At 41.2% G+C, this 16656-nt stretch overlaps 1 protein-coding gene across 2 annotated transcripts in view; it reads right to left on the reverse strand.

The window, feature by feature from the left end:
• LOC141957351 (neural-cadherin-like) overlaps window positions 1–16656 on the reverse strand; it is a 58651-nt gene that overhangs the window by 9596 nt on the left and 32399 nt on the right. For both annotated transcript variants that reach the window (XM_074898706.1, XM_074898708.1), the window contains exons 14-25: window positions 14610–14737; window positions 13245–13431; window positions 12938–13081; window positions 10985–11268; window positions 8392–10009; window positions 6388–6481; window positions 5421–5605; window positions 4567–4799; window positions 3296–3573; window positions 1419–1633; window positions 999–1126; window positions 63–190 (exon numbers count right to left, since the gene is read on the reverse strand). In XM_074898706.1, the coding sequence (XP_074754807.1) occupies window positions 63–190; window positions 999–1126; window positions 1419–1633; window positions 3296–3573; window positions 4567–4799; window positions 5421–5605; window positions 6388–6481; window positions 8392–10009; window positions 10985–11268; window positions 12938–13081; window positions 13245–13431; window positions 14610–14737 (3622 nt within the window). The remainder of the gene's footprint in view (window positions 1–62; window positions 191–998; window positions 1127–1418; window positions 1634–3295; window positions 3574–4566; window positions 4800–5420; window positions 5606–6387; window positions 6482–8391; window positions 10010–10984; window positions 11269–12937; window positions 13082–13244; window positions 13432–14609; window positions 14738–16656) is intronic.

Consider the following 16656-nt stretch of genomic DNA (forward strand, 5'->3'; position numbering starts at 1 on the left):
TTAGCTCTTTTGAGTAATTATGTTTCTAGTTCTTGTTGTTTGCTTTGCTGAGTTTTTTTTACCTTTGAGATCCCAGAGTCTCTTCAGAGGCTTCACAGGCAGACAGATCCACTTGGGAGATCTTCTTAATGACACTGTCATTGTCTCTAACTGAGACATTTACACAGTGGTCAAGAATCAGCTTCACTTTCTAGAGAAAGACATTATTTAAAACATTTGCACCCAAAGACGTGCATATATTTTAATTACACATTTTCTTTCACTTAGCAGAGGGGTGAATAGTAATCAGTAGTTACAGCACAGGAAACTTTATTAAAATAAAAAAACACTTCCACATGCTAATCTGGAAGGTGTATAATTAAGAAGTCACACAAAAGAAAGATCTGACTCTACCATGACCATGCCAAATCACCAACACAGTAGAAGGAAGATGGGATTTTCTTGGAGTTTACTGTCAAATCAGAACCCAGAAAGACAACCTGGCAGAGCAGACGGTCTGCCAGGTTTCCCATCCCAGGTCCTGACATGCCCCCTCAGCTTGTCTTATGGAGGAGAGGAAGGGGGAGCCTAGCAGATGTCTCCACCAGTGTTATATGAGCAAGATGTTCAGAAAATCAACATATTCCCTAACATAAAAGAATATCTATCTCCTTTGTGCTGCATGTCTAAAGTCACTTGGTGGGGCAGAGTTTCCCACTCAGATAAATTAAGCGTATTTCCCTCTATCAGTCCAGGAAGCATATAGCCCCTGGATTATCACAACTCTGTGGTCAAAGTGATACATAGGATCATTAAACAGGATAAGACTTCTCCAGGCCTTGTTCTGCTTCATTGCCTTAAGACTAAGGGGATGTCTGAGCTGACAAACTTCAATCCCTGCTGTTGCAGAGACGATGAAACACTGGTTGATGAAAAGAGCTCTATAGAAGGGAGGAAGGATTTGAGAAGGGATAATTAGGTACATGTGCTTCCACAGGATTGTCCATATTTACACTTGCCTTTCCATCATTTATAATTTTTATATTGTGCCAGCGGCGATCTGCAACATTAACCTTTCGTGAGAGCTGCAGGAAAAGCTCACCAGAGCTGTGTCTCATGGTCAGTGATGGGACGCCACTGGAGAGCTCTGCAAAGAAAAGACTCATTGGATACAACAAACCATGTTCCCACTCAAACCCAGCTGAACTGACTGTTATAGTTAGATTTTAGTCGGAGGAGTTCTTTAGCCAGTTCAAAAAAATCCAACTTCTAACACTGGATACAAATTGGGCACACTGGTAAATTGTTCTATATTCTCCTTTTTCTCCAAAACTATCTTTCTGAACCATTTATAAAATGAACTATCAACTAGTACTTTCAACAGGTATAATCTCACCTTCACACAAACACAGAGAACAAACACTCTTTAAGTTGCTAACCTAATGCAATGAAATCTTGCTGTTCTCCAGGCTGTCCTCGTGCCACTGGTCCGTGGTACAACAGAAGGCCATCAGCAACTTCAGTGATAAACTCTAAGGAGATGCGGCTCTCAAAGCAAGGCTTAAGGGGAGGGAACCAGGCATAACCGTGGCCTCTGAAGCTGTGTTTTGTCTGCTGGCAGTCTGGTCCATGGAAATTTGCAGAACATTTGCATCTATGAAAAAAATAAATAAAAGCAAAATTCCACTACCCAAGCAGAAGTTACAAAGGGCTCTTCCCACAGCAGAACTGTCCCCTTTAAACACAGGAACCCATGTTGCCTAGGCCATAGCATAAGTTAAGCAGAAGGAAAACTCCCATCATAAAACGTTCCCTATTGACTTGTTTGTACAAACACAGTTTAGCTTTCTTTAGCTCTACATGATAATATGTGTATGCATAATATTCTGTGAATAAATGATGGAGCCATTGTCATATAAAAAGCACCTGAAAACCTCTAATCTCTTCAACAAAAAAAAAGAAACCCACTTTTCACTAGGCTTAGTTATGAGCTTGTTTAAAGACTTTATAATGTTGACATGGAAAGCAAAGGAATCCTAGAATACCAGGTTGGGAGGGACCTCAAGGATCATCTGGTCCAACCTTTCTCAGCAAAAACATGGTGTAGACAAGGTGGCCCAGCACCCTGTCCAGCTGAATCTTAAAAGTTTCCAGTGTAGGGGGATCCACCACTTCCTTGGGGAGATTATTCCAGTGGCTGAGTGTTCTCACTGTGAAAAATTTTCCTTGTCTGTCCAATCAGAATCTCCCTAGAACGGGTGTGGGAAGGTAGTACTGCCCAGAAAAAGTGAGAAGAGGTGTGACAGTCATAGATCTTGATATCTTCACTCTTATTGCAAGCTACTTGCTGGTTTATTTCTTTTACACTATCAAAAATAGAAGCTTGGGGTTCTTTCCTTAATACTCTGGGGATTCTGTAGAAAAGAGTAATCACAGCATGACAAAAACAAAACCTGTAACGCAGAAACCAAAGGAGCAACAGAAACAGGCAGGAGGACAGGGAGGGTGACAAGCTGGGCCCCTTTTTCTTAGTTTCTGCTTCCCATAGATTGCTAGTACCTACTGAGAGCAGAACGACAGGGGTAGGATACAGGAAAAGATCACTCACAAAACTACTGAAAATGGAGCAGAAGCAAAGAAACCTCAGAGTTGAGCAAATGCTAGATGGCAGAGCCTACCAAGTGTTTCTGTGGAGCAAAATTTCCCTGGTTGATTACATCTGAGCAGCAATGTCAGACTCGCATCTTTACCAAGACCAGGGTTTCTGCAGCTTCAGTTTGAGTCCTGTCACCCCTATCAAGGGCGGTCAGAAGAGGCTGGCCAGTTGTTTCTGCTTTCCTATGTTGAGATGACCATTTTTAAGCAAACATGTTTAAGGCTTTCCTTCTGTAAGGGGACCAGACTCGTTCTAAGCTAGTATAGCCCCATCATTTTTTCATCTTTATACTATTTTATCTATGAGATGTCATTTTTGGAGAAAAAATGAGGCAAGAAATGTGGGAAAGTGGTTGTTAAGCGATGTGATTAAAACGCTTAACAGCATTAAGGTAGGCTGCACAAAATAAGAGCATTTTGCAGGGTGGCATTAATGGAACCGGTGCATCTTGCAAACTTCCCAAGGTTCTCCTGGAAACTATGACAAACTAAGTGCCTGAAAATAGAGGTTTGTTTGCAAGACCTGTGTGTGAAGTATAACAAAACTCAGATCTTCCACAGTGAGAAGACACAGAGTGTTGCCTCTTCAAGCTTCTAGTCATCCTTTTTACAGACTGAACTAGAAGCATTTTGTTTGCACACCAGACAAAGCTTTACCAACCTGTAGCCCAAATCGGTATCCACGCATGTGCCACCATTGAGACAAGGGCTTGTCTGGTATGAGGAGCAGGAGAGATGAGGACTCTCCCGAGCTGCACAGCCACACAGGGCACGACTCAGCACTGTCACAGACACCAGTGAAAAGCTTCCAGCTGTGGTTATTGTTGGCATATGACTCTGTTCATGCTTGCTGATGCATCCGCTGCTATGAGTGCAGTTTGCAGTCACACATTCATCTATGCCAATCTGGGTGGTATTTATACCCAAGATGTTTTCCAGCTGTGGAGAACAATTAGCTGCATTCATCTGACTTTTCCACATAAAGGAAACTCACAGGTGACAGCAATGAAAAGCCCAACTCTTTATTTATTTTCAAAACTAGTTGCTGTGCCACTTCCTTCCAACATCTACCTTACCCTATCCAGCAAAAGGCAGTTCAGCCTGGTATCTGTTAAGGCCAAAGCCTTGGTATGAGTCAGTTATAGCATGAGTAAGCACTTAAGAGGACAAAACCATGATCATATCCATCATAAGCTGAGTGGATAAATTTTAATCATTGATGGTTCTTATGGATTATTTACATAGCATCTGAGCTGTATTTTTAATCTGGACTTCTGTCTTTAAAATACTGGGAAGGATAGGCATTGCACACTGAAGAAATACCTTTTCTGGCAAGAGTGAGTTGGTACTGCAGCACTGATTCTAAACATAACTCTTATTTCAGCCTCTGTGTACCAACAGACACATTTCCAACAGAGCAAGTCATTTAACTCTTACCAATATTTTTTTTTAAAAGAGGGGCAGGATCTTTACTAAATTGTCAATGCACATTTCCAACATGTTTTTCCACTGGAGAGCAGTTATTTTACTGCTTTGCCCTCTTAACTCAGAAAGTTGGAACTTTTGACTGATTTATGAGTTTCGGCTACAGAACATTTCTGTGTAGAGAATTAAAAATCAAAACTCAAAACATCAGGACACCATGCAGTTTTACATTCTTTTCAATAGGAAAAACATGTTCAGATTCGTAAAAGCCCATTTTGTTTAGGTGACTTGATGTGTATTTATAGGCTGGCTTTTAAAGCATTCATATTTGAAACTTTTAATGTAAATGCTAAAGGAGTGTATGACTTTACTGATTAAAACTATCCATTTTTCTTACACATTGCTCCCTTAGTCATTCTAAGTATGTGCATTCACTAGGCAATGCTTATTATCTGAATAGACACAATGAGAAGATGCTGTGGTTTCATATGCAGTATGGATACTTACCCATGCTCTGGAGGCTGCTACATTGCCATTAAGTTTTTCCGCTTTATAATAAGGTGGACCATAAACTGCAAACCAAACATCAATCCCTCGAGTCTGATTTGGGCTATTTAATACACTGAAAATGTGAACGTTTTCTAGTTGGACTGATATAATTTCTGAAAGCAGCTTCTTCATCTGGTAGTATTTACTCTGGTTTTCAGGGGACTGGGATATGAACTCCTCTGGAGTGATATCTGCGATAGAATTTAAAAAGCTGACAAACACATATCTTGCAACTGTTGTAGCAATAAAAGAGAGAAGCACTACAGAATAAATGTTAAGGTTACAGAAAATGGACTCAACTGCAAATTCAGAAGTATTTTCATTTTTAGGCTCTGAAATTTTCCATGCTGGCTTCTGCTCAGGGTTTGTGTTCTGAAGCTTTTTCACTCTTATTAATTTGTTTTTTTTAATTATTATTATTATTCTTTTAAATCAGAAACACATTTAAGAAGATTTTACTTTTCTACAAATATTGAAACAATTTGGTGAATTTCAGGCAGACACTTGTTCAAATAAAGCTTTTTTTCTGAAATATAAGTTACTGCTTTGTTAAAAAACGGGTGTAGAAACCTTTAATCTTTGTCTTCTGCATCAGACAAGCATTTCTTGCTGTCTTTTTTCTCCACAGATGCTTCTTCACATGCAGTGTGAGAGGACCGTGCAAACAAAGATTCATTTTCAAACCCTTACCCAGAAAACTATTAATTCTCATTACATATCTAAGAGCATTAGACTTCTAAATAACACAGCAGTAACGTTAATGAGGTAGATTTCAGTATTATGATCCTAACGTACTTTATCACACTGCTTACCTTTTATTCGTACAGAACCAGCATTGCGGAGGGCATCATCTTTGATTTCCTTCACTATAACCTTTACAGTTGAGACAACATCTGGCCAGACTCCATCAATGACTCTAACTCTTATGTTGTATGTTCCTGGTGGGGCTCCTTCTTTAATAGTCAGCAAACCTGAGTTATCATTAAGGATAAAGTACCTGTAATAAGAGTTAAGCCAAGGAACAAGCTATGAGAAGTTCAAAAACTAAATAGTAATTATCATCACTGATGGTTTTTCTGATCTAGTTTATTTTGGGAAAGCTATCAAAGCAAGCAGATGTGTTCCCTCATGAAAGGACAGAGCAGAACAGAACTTTTTTACATCACCTTCTCTTGGCTCCTAATAACTCTTTGCCAGTATATCAAGAAGGTTTCTTCCTCTTCTATGCCATATTAACTGTGTAGGAAGACTCAGGCTACTATAGCCATAACTTTGGAAACAGTGCAAACTCCTAGTTCAGATAGATTCACTGAGAGTGACACCTCTGTCAAAACTGCCAAATGACACATGTACCTCTCAACCCTGGTCACAATCCAGACACTTTGGTGTGAATACATCACATACAAGTAAGGTCTTAAAACCAGCAGTGACACAGAAACTCCAACTCTTGGGAGCTTGGATGAAAGAGGACGGAAATTAGTGGATATTTTTTCTCTAGTGGCTCACTGATACTGATCATGGGTATGACTGTGAACAGGAATTTAGAATGCTGTTCTAGCCCATCAAGCAATAGGAAGCAAACTGGTTTAGCATGCAGTGTTATTTGCTGCAGCCTCATACTCAGAAGGGCTTTTGGACAGCTACACGCAAGCATCAAACCAACAAAATTATTTTGCAAACTTGTTTTCAAAAAAAGGCAGTGTAAATACTTTTTACAGTTCTGTGCATGGGCAAGTTTTCCATACATTTCACTCAACTCCCATTTTTCTCTCCAAATACCTTGATGTTTTCCCTTCAAATTGGTAGATTTTGTGATCCCAGTCATCATCATCAGGGGCACGGACCTGGCCCAATACAGTTGTGGGGAGGATACCTAAAACAACATAGCATATAAGTGGCATAGTTGGACTTCTCACATGTACACAAAGAGGTTGGCCATTCAAGCTTTACTGGTTAGTCTTAAGTCTAAAACCTCTACAGAAATAGTTGTGATAGTTCCCAAGTGAAGATGTGCACCAGATTGCAAACACCACATGGTGTCCTGCTTATCGGGTGTTTGCTGCATGGCTACATAGGTTTAATTCAACAGGTGGCTGCAATGAAAAGCAACAGGAAGGGAAAAAGAAAAGCCATCTCTGAGGAAAGATGTAAGAAATATTCAGAATTACTCATTTTCACTATTTTGGCTGCGGTATCCAACCAGCTTACAGAGTGGCTTAGACAGGGACTGGGTTTTGGCAGAATAAAAAACCCAAAAATGCTGACTGGGTTATAAAGAGCAAAAAACAATAGCAAATTGGAGGCAATTGCAGCAAAATAGAGAGACTGTCCAAAACTCAGTAACCAGACTTATTTTGAGCAGATGCTGAGACTTTGGGGTGAGATGGAAAGCAGCATGTGTTCTGCTGGTTTTGCATCCTCTCAGCAAGGCTTACAAAACAGTATTTTGTTGTTTTACAAATGCTGTTTCTGAAGGAAAGGTCCACAGGTATCTGAATTCATAGATCTACTGGGTAAAGAACCAAGGGTACACAAAGAAGAGGAAAAAATGTGGGACTTAACCCTGTGAAAGGGAACAGCACAAACCCTGGCAACTGAGGGACTGCACGCAAAAAGGAGAGAAAACTGTCCCTCTCCTGCAACTGTTGACAACATTCATTGGATATTTTACAGGAGGCAGTACACAGGATGCCCTGGTATTTGAATCCCAGATTACATGAATGTAACTTACAACATGCTAGTAGCCTTCTGATTCTGTCTCTCCTTAATATTTTAAATAACCAAAGATCTTAAGACTTGAATAGTCCCTCCCAGAAATTAACAGTACAGATGAGTTTAACCTTTAAAGATACAACTAAAAGGGAATTCAGGCTTAATGAAAAGATCTGGTACTTAGGCTACAAGCAGAGTTTCTCAGCAAACAGCAGCCAGACTTGGTTTCAACTTTACAATAAGCGGAACTTAAGAGTGAGCACACAACAGGCAGAACAACATTTCAGTGCAAACAAACATCAACAGCATCTACACAGTAGTTTCTAGTGTGCCCACAAACAACAATCTATTTAATGTGCTATTGAACCACTGATACATCTCAAAACAGAAGAGGAAGAAATGACCTGAGCATCCCAAAATCTTTTTACCAGTGTGGTTTATTTTGCTGTTGTGTTTATTATGTGGGGACACTGGATCACAAAAGAACTGCTAGCTAATTGCCAAAGCAAGAGGGGAAAGGAGGGTTCTCTCACACTGCCTGCAGCCAACATTCACAGTCTCCCTTAACAGCATTAGTCAGCTGAAGGCCTGTATAAATGTCTCAGGCAGTTTACACGTGAGTTCAGCTTAAGTGTATTCACTAAAAGGGAATTCAGTCTGGAGGAGGAAAAAGGTTTAAGGAGGAGGAAGAAGGTTCTTAGCATTCAGACTCATCACTTCTCAGCAACATTATGAATTTTTTCAATTTTTTCTCCCTGAAATGACAATGCTGATGGAGAACTGCATCTCCAAACAGGAGACCATTACTCAAGTTTGATAGAAACATGCATAGAATAGCAGCCAGCTATGCTCATGCTTCAAGGCTGGCTCAGTTTTTTCCACAAACCAAGTGACCCAGAGTCCTGTGCCCCACACACCTACTGCTCTCTGGTGGGGCTTGAGCAAACTTCAGTAGCACCTCTACTAAGATCTTAGCTTATGTGGAACAGGACAGATGTCTCCTGTGAATCTCACAGCTGCTCCTTTGACCTTACTGTCACACTTGGAAGCAAGCATTAAGGAATGATTTACCATCATAGCTGTAAATGAGACATTCCATGTAGCCAGCAGAATGCGGGTGGTCATTTTGGTCCCCGATATTCACTGTCAGTGTGTTGGTGGAGCTCATTGGCGGGATCCCACTGTCCGTGATCAGGATGGGCAGGTAGAACACCTTGTGCACTTCCCTGTCAAAGGTACGCAGCGCAGTGAGCAAGGCGCTTCCATTGTGGAAGTCCTGCAAGTTGAAGTTAGTTGGACTATCAAAATCACTGAGAAGGTGAAAGGAGAAAGGTGCTCCATTAGCAGCAGTGTCTCGGTCCTTAGCATATAGCAACGTAGAGGTTTCATTCATTTGGACGACCTGTGGAGAAGCTGTGTTTTCCCAGATCACTGGGTTATAATGAGCCTCAAACTCTGGCCCGTTGTCATTTACATCCTGCAGAGTCACTGAAACAGTGGCACTGCCAGTCAGAGGGGGCTGCCCCATATCAGTGGCAATGACAACCAGTTGGTACCGTGTCACTGTCTCATAATCCAGCAGTCCTGCAACCATCACCCACCCATCACTAGCCACAGAGAACTGGCCAGCTGGGTCAGACTTGTTTAGCAGGTGGAAAGAAAACCTTCCGTTCAGGCCAGAATCCAAGTCAACAGCAGAAACCTGAATAACTTTTGTGCCAACTGGCACATCTTCCACCAGTGCAGCCACATCATAGAAGTGGGGGTAGAAGACAGGAGCATGGTCATTGGAGTCCTCCACATAGATCACGCAGTGAGCGATGCTGAAGAAATCCATGTCCTCGGCTTTCACAGTCAAATTGAACACCCTCTCATGAGGCTTCTCAAAGTCAATCCGCTTTCGTAGCCGGATAAACCCACAGTTGTTGACTTCATCTGTTTCTATGGAGAACTTGCGGTTGTTATCCCCATCAAGGATGCTGAATGTCACCATGGCATTTTCTCCCTCATCTCTATCCACAGCACACACCGCTGCCACCTCAGTGTTAATACTCGCATTCTCAGAGACAAATGCTGTATAGATCCTTTGCAGAAAGACTGGAGCATGATCATTTACATCGGTCACCAAAATAGTGGCAGTGCCTGTCCCAGTGAGCCCTCCTCCATCTCTGGCCTCAACCACTACTAGGTACTTGTCTTCCTTCTCCCGATCCAGCGACCCGAGCACTGTATAGATGGTGCCACTAGCTGAGTCAATTGAGAACAAGTTCAGATTAATTTCATTTTGCACATTCTGAATGATGCTGTATGTTAGCACAGCATTCATACCAGCCTTTGGGTCATCAAGGTCCACTGCTGTCATTTCCATGACAGCAGTGTCTGCTGGAGAATCTTCAGGGATGTGGCCCATGAAACAGCCATCCAACACACAGAGGAAAAGGGGTGCGTTGTCGTTCACATCTGTCACTTCTATGATCACATCTGCAAAGCCAGTCAGTCCCTCTCCACTCTCATCCGTTGCAAGCACAAGAAAGCGCCACGTTGATCGCTTCTCACGGTCTAACCTTTTATTTGCGCTGATCTCACCTGTGTTCTCATTGATGCTGAATTCGCTACTGGCCCCCTGTCCGTGCAAGGAATAATTAATGGCATTTTGATCAGCTGCTTGGTCAGGGTCTGTTGCAGAAACCTGGAACAAGCCACAGCAGGTAAGTGTGTATGTAAAAGAAAAGGGGAAATCACTGTTCTTTTACTGACAGCAGGGGGTATTGTGCAGGCAAAAGGAACAGCATGCATTTTAACAGCAGATATCTATTGGTTTGAGTCATTCAGGTCAAGTACTCTTTCAATAAACATCATGCATGGCCTAGAGAAACCATTTAAACAGAGATCATGTTTAGACAGACTATTATATTCCACTTCCCAGTATGTTCTGAAAAGAGATAATAAGTGCAGGAAGAACCAAGTGGAAGTAATAGCAGATCGGCTGAGCAAAGTTTTCTTGTGAAATTCTTTGGAGCTGGAATACAAAGGCAAATGGGGACTGTTTCTCTCTGAGTGAACAGAAGGCTACAAAATCAGGGTGACTATACATCCAAGATGATTATCAGCACAGGCCAGAGAGAACTCCCAACTTCTGATTTGCATTTGTTTGGGAGACTGCTAGTTGGGCCAACCATGCAGTCATGCCAGGGACTGCTCTAACAACAAAACAATGGGGATGATCGTGTTTCAGAGTCAAAGAACAATCCCTAGTAAAGTTTATTTGGTAGTAGAAATGTAGCCAAAGAGTCCGTGACTTGAATGCATGAGGTACACGTGCCAACCACGCAGTATTTTACAGTTACTCAAAATATGCTAACTCCACTTTTTAAAGGAAAGACATCAGAATTTTCAATGTTTAGAATCATAGAATCATTTAGGTTGGAAAAGACCCTTAAGATCATCGAGTCCAACCATTATTTATGCTGGTCAAGGGAACAAGTCCACCATACAAATTCAACCAGGCTTTCTTTATTTTCTTCTTTACAGGAAGTTGCTAGGTAAATCTTAATGTCAGGGCTCACTCACCCTAAAGAAACTATCTTTTTGGATTTGTGTGAAAGGATGGGATTGAGGTGAACAAAAAGCCAGGTTTTGCCCTACTTTGTGTAAACTGTTTTACCTTTAAGACTAGTACAGGCAGATCTGTGAGCTCCTCCAAGACACTACCCTGGTATTCATTTTGAGTGAAGACTGGTGCTTCGTCATTCTTATTGACAACACTGATGATGATAAGAGTGTGGTTTTCCCATTTTCCATCAGAAGCTACAAGCCGGAGCTCATAACGTTGTTCTTGTTCATAATCCAGAGGCTGAGCAATGAAGACAGTTCCAACCTCAGGTTCCACATCAAAAACTCCTTTCACATTTCCTGATGTGATCTGATACCTTAGTTTGGCATTTGCACCTACAAGAGAAAGCAGACGACCACTGCCTGTCCACTCTCTGAATGCTCAATCCCCCTATACACAGTGGACATGTATCCAAGAGAAACCTTATTTGTCCAGACTTTACAATATACATGTGAGATAAAACACAGACACAGCCATAAACAATGATCCATGTATGTAATTTGAAGGGTTTGTGAATGGTAGATCAGGGGTTAGGTCTGTATTTATATTTCCAAATATAATTTGCAGACAGACAAGCACCTGTCTATTGATAATGAAGGAATTGTGTGCCTCTAATTTATTGTGTATTGATTTGCCAAAAATAAAAAAATAAAGTACTATTAAAATACTAGAAGCTACCTTTTGCTCAGTGTTTCCTAAACCTCCCATTTCAAATGCCAATGTTCCTTAATTATTATTTTTTTTAAACCACTGGATGGTGCTAAAATATAAAAGAAATCTCTTTTCATCTCAGAAGAACATTTGACCTGTACAACAGCAGTTGTTTGCTGCAAAATGTTTAGGAACAAATAAAAAATAATGGTTTGGTTCTTCATGTTGACTTATTTGAAAAGGAAAAAAATACATGGCAATGCATTCCAGGATAGAAAGTAACTTCCCAAATTAAATAGGTGAACTGCCGGGAGTAGAAAGAATATTCCCATTTTAAGTTGTGAGTCAACTGTGGATGAGAAGACTAGAGCAACATGGATAGCAAAAAACTGAAAAGCCTGTGCCCAATATTAGTGCTTGGAAGAGCTTGGCTGCCTTTGCAGCACGAGTCTGAGCATCGCTTGCTAGTTGATTTTTCCAAATTCTCTCAAGTGCAGAGCTGGTTTTAAACAGCCTCTTTACTTTCCATCATGAGCACTAAGAGGCACAGGCATCACAGCACTGCCACTGAAAGGAATGGTCAGCTCCCACCTCATCCCAGCAACATGTTCCTCTGGTGCTCATTCAGGCTCTGTCACCAATGCACCAGCTTGTTGCCTTTTTGGTTTTTTTTCCAATGGGTTTGTTTTTCTTGGGCAAGTTGAGCTGGACCAGCTCATGAAAGGAGCAAAAAAGCCGCATCAGAAGCAAAGACAGAAACTGCCTGGTGGTGCATGATGTTGGACTGGCTCAACCCATCTGGTCTCACCACACTATAGGGGCAGTTTCACACCATCAGAGCTGATATAAGTGTGAGCCCAAAAAGAGGTCTGGCTTTCCCTTTTTTCCTGCCTTCTCCCTGCCTTAATTTCTGATCATGTCATCTCACATTTTTCACTGTTGTCAGATTCTTGCACAAGCATATTCAACCCACTAAAAAGCTTGCAGGTTTGGTTTTCTTGCAATAGTAATAAACAAAACTGACTCCCAGGGAGATCTGGAAAGCACAGAGTCAACACAAAGCAAGCACATTCTCAGAAGTGAGTGAGTTTTTATGTTATTCTTGTGAAGTCACAGCAGGGTTGTGATTCCAGGTGATTTCATTCTGCCCCTGAGGGACTGCCAGTTAGCTTTACCTTTGCACTGTGAACCTTAGCACCTCATAAAAGAAGATGACCCCATGTGTCCAGAACTTCTCTCCTCACTTTCACAATGCTTGAAATGCTTAATCACCCACTGAATTCAGATTGCATATGAAGGAAGTAGCCCTACACAAAACACAGTTATACAGAAAGACATGCAGGGTCCACTCACCCTCATCTTTATCACCAGCTGTTGCTGTCACAATAGGACTTCCAACATCTCTGTCCTCATCTATGCTGACCTCATACACTGACCGAGGAAATGCTGGAGCGTTGTCATTCACATCACTGACAAAAATCCTTACATAGGCTGTGTCTAAGAAGGAGATGTAAGAGGAACATGCAGACTAGAAATGACAGAGGTGGAATACCTTGTCGTTTTCCAGATAGTTCACATACCGCCCCCTCAAGTCTAAAAAAGTTAAGGAACCCAATCTCTGATATCTTTTACCCAATATATAATTCCTTACTAGTTTTACCTGTGTTGGGTTGCCCATGAACAGCAGGTCTAGCAGATTCTGAAGAGTCCTGAGACTGAACTTCAATCAAGTAAGATGCTCTTTTCTCTCTGTCAAAAGATGCATTGGTGGAAATAATTCCTGTCTCAGGTTCAATGGTGAAAAATTGGTAATCCTCACTAGCATCTTTCAAAATTAAGTAGTGAACCTGAAAAGGAAATAATTAAGAGAGGTTGCACGTCCCACTTTAATTTGTACATCCAATGCTGTGACCTCCCCCTTCCCTAGTAGCCTCCTGGGTCTGTCTACAAAGCAACATTCTGAGAAAAGAATTCATCTGGACATAATTTTTTCCAAGTCTTTTGCCTATTTTGATATAATAAACCCAGATTTCTCAAGCAGAAGAACATCTGTACTAGTGATATCAAGGCCCATCAAGCCCAGTATTTAATCTCCAACAGTGGCCAGTAGGAGTAGTTAAGAAGGATCATGAAGAACAGAAGGACAGAGAATGTGTGGAATAATATCTTCCCTCGTGTTTCCCCAGCTTCTAGCAACCCACTGTGCTTCTGATTTGGAAAAAAAAAAAAAAAAATGGGGATGAGAGTTTGGGTCCCATTCAACAGCACTGAACAAATGAAAACCTCCACTGATGAAAGCTATCCATATTTTTTCCTTTAACAGAGGTTTGGCTTCCTCCTCTGAAAAAAAAAAAATTTCCACCCCCAAGTCATGCACCACCAGACAGTTCTACCACATAGGTTGCTCTTCAGAAGCTGCAAAATGACAGTTACAGAACAGCAGATCTCCACTAGCCAGAGTTGCCTCCCAGAAGAGCTAGTGAGATTTTTTGAAAAGGCTCAGGAAAAGCACAGAAAATGAGCAGTTTCCTTAATAACACTGCTTTTTCCTAGGGTTAGGTCATTATGACAGTGATGGTCATATGTTGTTTTGACCAACCATTTGACCAATGATGATGAAATTAAATGTTATTTAATTGACCACATGGCCATGTTTAACTGACCATAATCACTGATAGTCACGTAAATAATGAGCTGAAGAGTCAAGAGTTTGGAAACATGTTCTGCAGACACCTTCACTTGTCTTGTCATGGAAGCAACCCTGTGAATCACGCAGCAGTGCTTTGTCACGGTTGATGGATCAGGATAAGCTGTTATGATGCAGGATCCCAAGACTGTGAACAGCAACTTCTCTGCCTGCATCCCGTATTATGCACATCAGGCATATGCTAGACAAATGCTTGAGAAGTGCTGTAAGAAGTGTTTGTGGCTCATTACCCTTGTCATCTGCTGTCTGTGTACTCTCACTAATTACAATAGTAAAACTTGCCTATTGGAAGGAAAAGAATTGGTTGTAAGGTCAAACCTTTCCATGTAGGCCAGAATCCAAGTCCGTAGCTAACACCTGAATCACAGATGTGCCAACATCAGCTCCTTCTGGCACAGACACCTCATAGTTAGAAGATACGAAGAATGGAACATTATCATTGACATCTGCAAAAGGATGTGATGGAGACCACAGTAAGAAAATGTTTAAAGACTTACTTTTTTGCTGTATTTTTTTCCAGTCATAATTTTGCTTGGAGAAAGATCTCATATTGTTCATACTAAGAAGCAATCCTGCTTTGGGTCTTCCCATTTTCATGGCAGCTATCAGAAGTCATTTTATAGACATTGAGCAGTTTTGGGGAGACAAACCCCAAATTAGGCTGAGTGGCCTAATCTCAGCTAAGATGCTAGCTAGTGATTTGATCAGTGATCTTCTTATAGGAAGTCCATGAATGCCAAGACCAGGAGGCCTTTCATCCATAGTCTGTAAAGATCTGGTTATCTACAGCAGTAGTTAATCTCAGTGTTTTATTAAGGGCTGATTAACATACAATGGAAATTAAAATTGCAGAGTCTATAGAGTTGACAAAGAACGTGTGTAAAACAGTCTTTCCTGGCCTTTGCAGGGCAGTATAGCCAGAATTATGTTAGGCTGTAGGACCTAATGATTATTTAGGATACAGTTGAACATTAGCCTTCCCTCATCTAACTACTGGCCAATATCCAAAGGAAGCATGCTGATCTTCCACTCCTGTCATCCTGCTCTAAGCCATGGGATCCCCCTTTCCACGAGCTGGATCACGTGGCCCCGTGTCAACAGTGCTCATTTTGTTGCTCTGAGAGAGACAAACTTTCTGAAGAAAAAAGGTGTATCTGTGATATGACATGCTCTGCAGCTGTGTAATCGCCAGATCCAACGCAAGACACAGTGGGATTGTGCAGGTGAAGGAAAGGAAGGGCTGCCCCAGTGCTGGCCATCTGCAGTCAGCTCAGAGCACAAGGCAAAGCCATGTTAAGCTTACATCAGTGCTGGCCTTGCTTGTCTTCCTTGCTTGACCCCTGTAGAGACCTAACCATACCTGGAAAAGGTATGTACAGTGTTTTGAAGGGGCAGTTTCTGACACATTTTCTCCCTAAATCTGCTGTGTAGGACCAGGTGAACACAAAGGACAGGCAGGAGAACTATAGCCGCACTGACTCAGATCCTTTAAACTGCTCTGGAATCACGTCTGCCTGCTCAACTCATGACAAATCAGTCTGGGTTTCTCTTTGTCTGTAAGATGAGTAAACCCAGAAATGCTACATCTTTTTGCATGTTTCACAGTTTAACAGCCACATTTTAAGAAAGTAATTTTCCTGTGTCGCGGCACAGTGCCAAAACAGAGGAGCTGTAATGACGGTTCCTCAGATCCATCTGTTTTTATGAAGAGCAGACAAAATTCTTAATATCTCATTCTGCAAACTCTTAAGCACACATTTTATTTAACTACTGCTGCATGACTCCATTGATTCTGACACACAAGTATTTGCAGGACCGATGTCTTAAATTCCTTTTTTTTTTAAGTTGTCAGTGTGGGCTCCTGTAAATCCCAATTTTCTTTCTCTCTTACATGCATAATCATCTTTGAAATCTTCTTTTCTAACAGGCTCTTTTTTTCATATTTTATAGAAGAGAATATGTCTCATTAGAGATAAGTTTCAGCAAGTTCACTGAGCAAGGTAAGGAAAATAAGATGCTATAAGACTTCCTTTTCTGTGTTTAACTTGCTTTTTTCTTCCACTAATGCATACACATGTGTAAACATTTTTTTCATAAGAAATACTAAGTTATTGAAAAAGGATTTTTGCTTGTGAGCTAAATGAGCAAATTCTGATACCAAAAACCTCACTACAGGAAAAATCTTTTGGGACAGGGTCCGTAATCTACAGTGATGCTCAGACCCTGACTCGAAGCACTCTTGCTCTACAAAGCTTAAGGGTTTTTGCATTGGTAGACTGTGGAAGACAGGACAATGCTGTGATAAAGTGAATTAGGGAAGTTGGATTCCCATTCAGATTAGCACTTAGTTCTCTCATTTCCATGG

The sequence above is a fragment of the Athene noctua genome, chromosome 2 (assembly GCF_965140245.1).
Source record: "Athene noctua chromosome 2, bAthNoc1.hap1.1, whole genome shotgun sequence".
Taxonomy (NCBI): domain Eukaryota; kingdom Metazoa; phylum Chordata; class Aves; order Strigiformes; family Strigidae; genus Athene; species Athene noctua.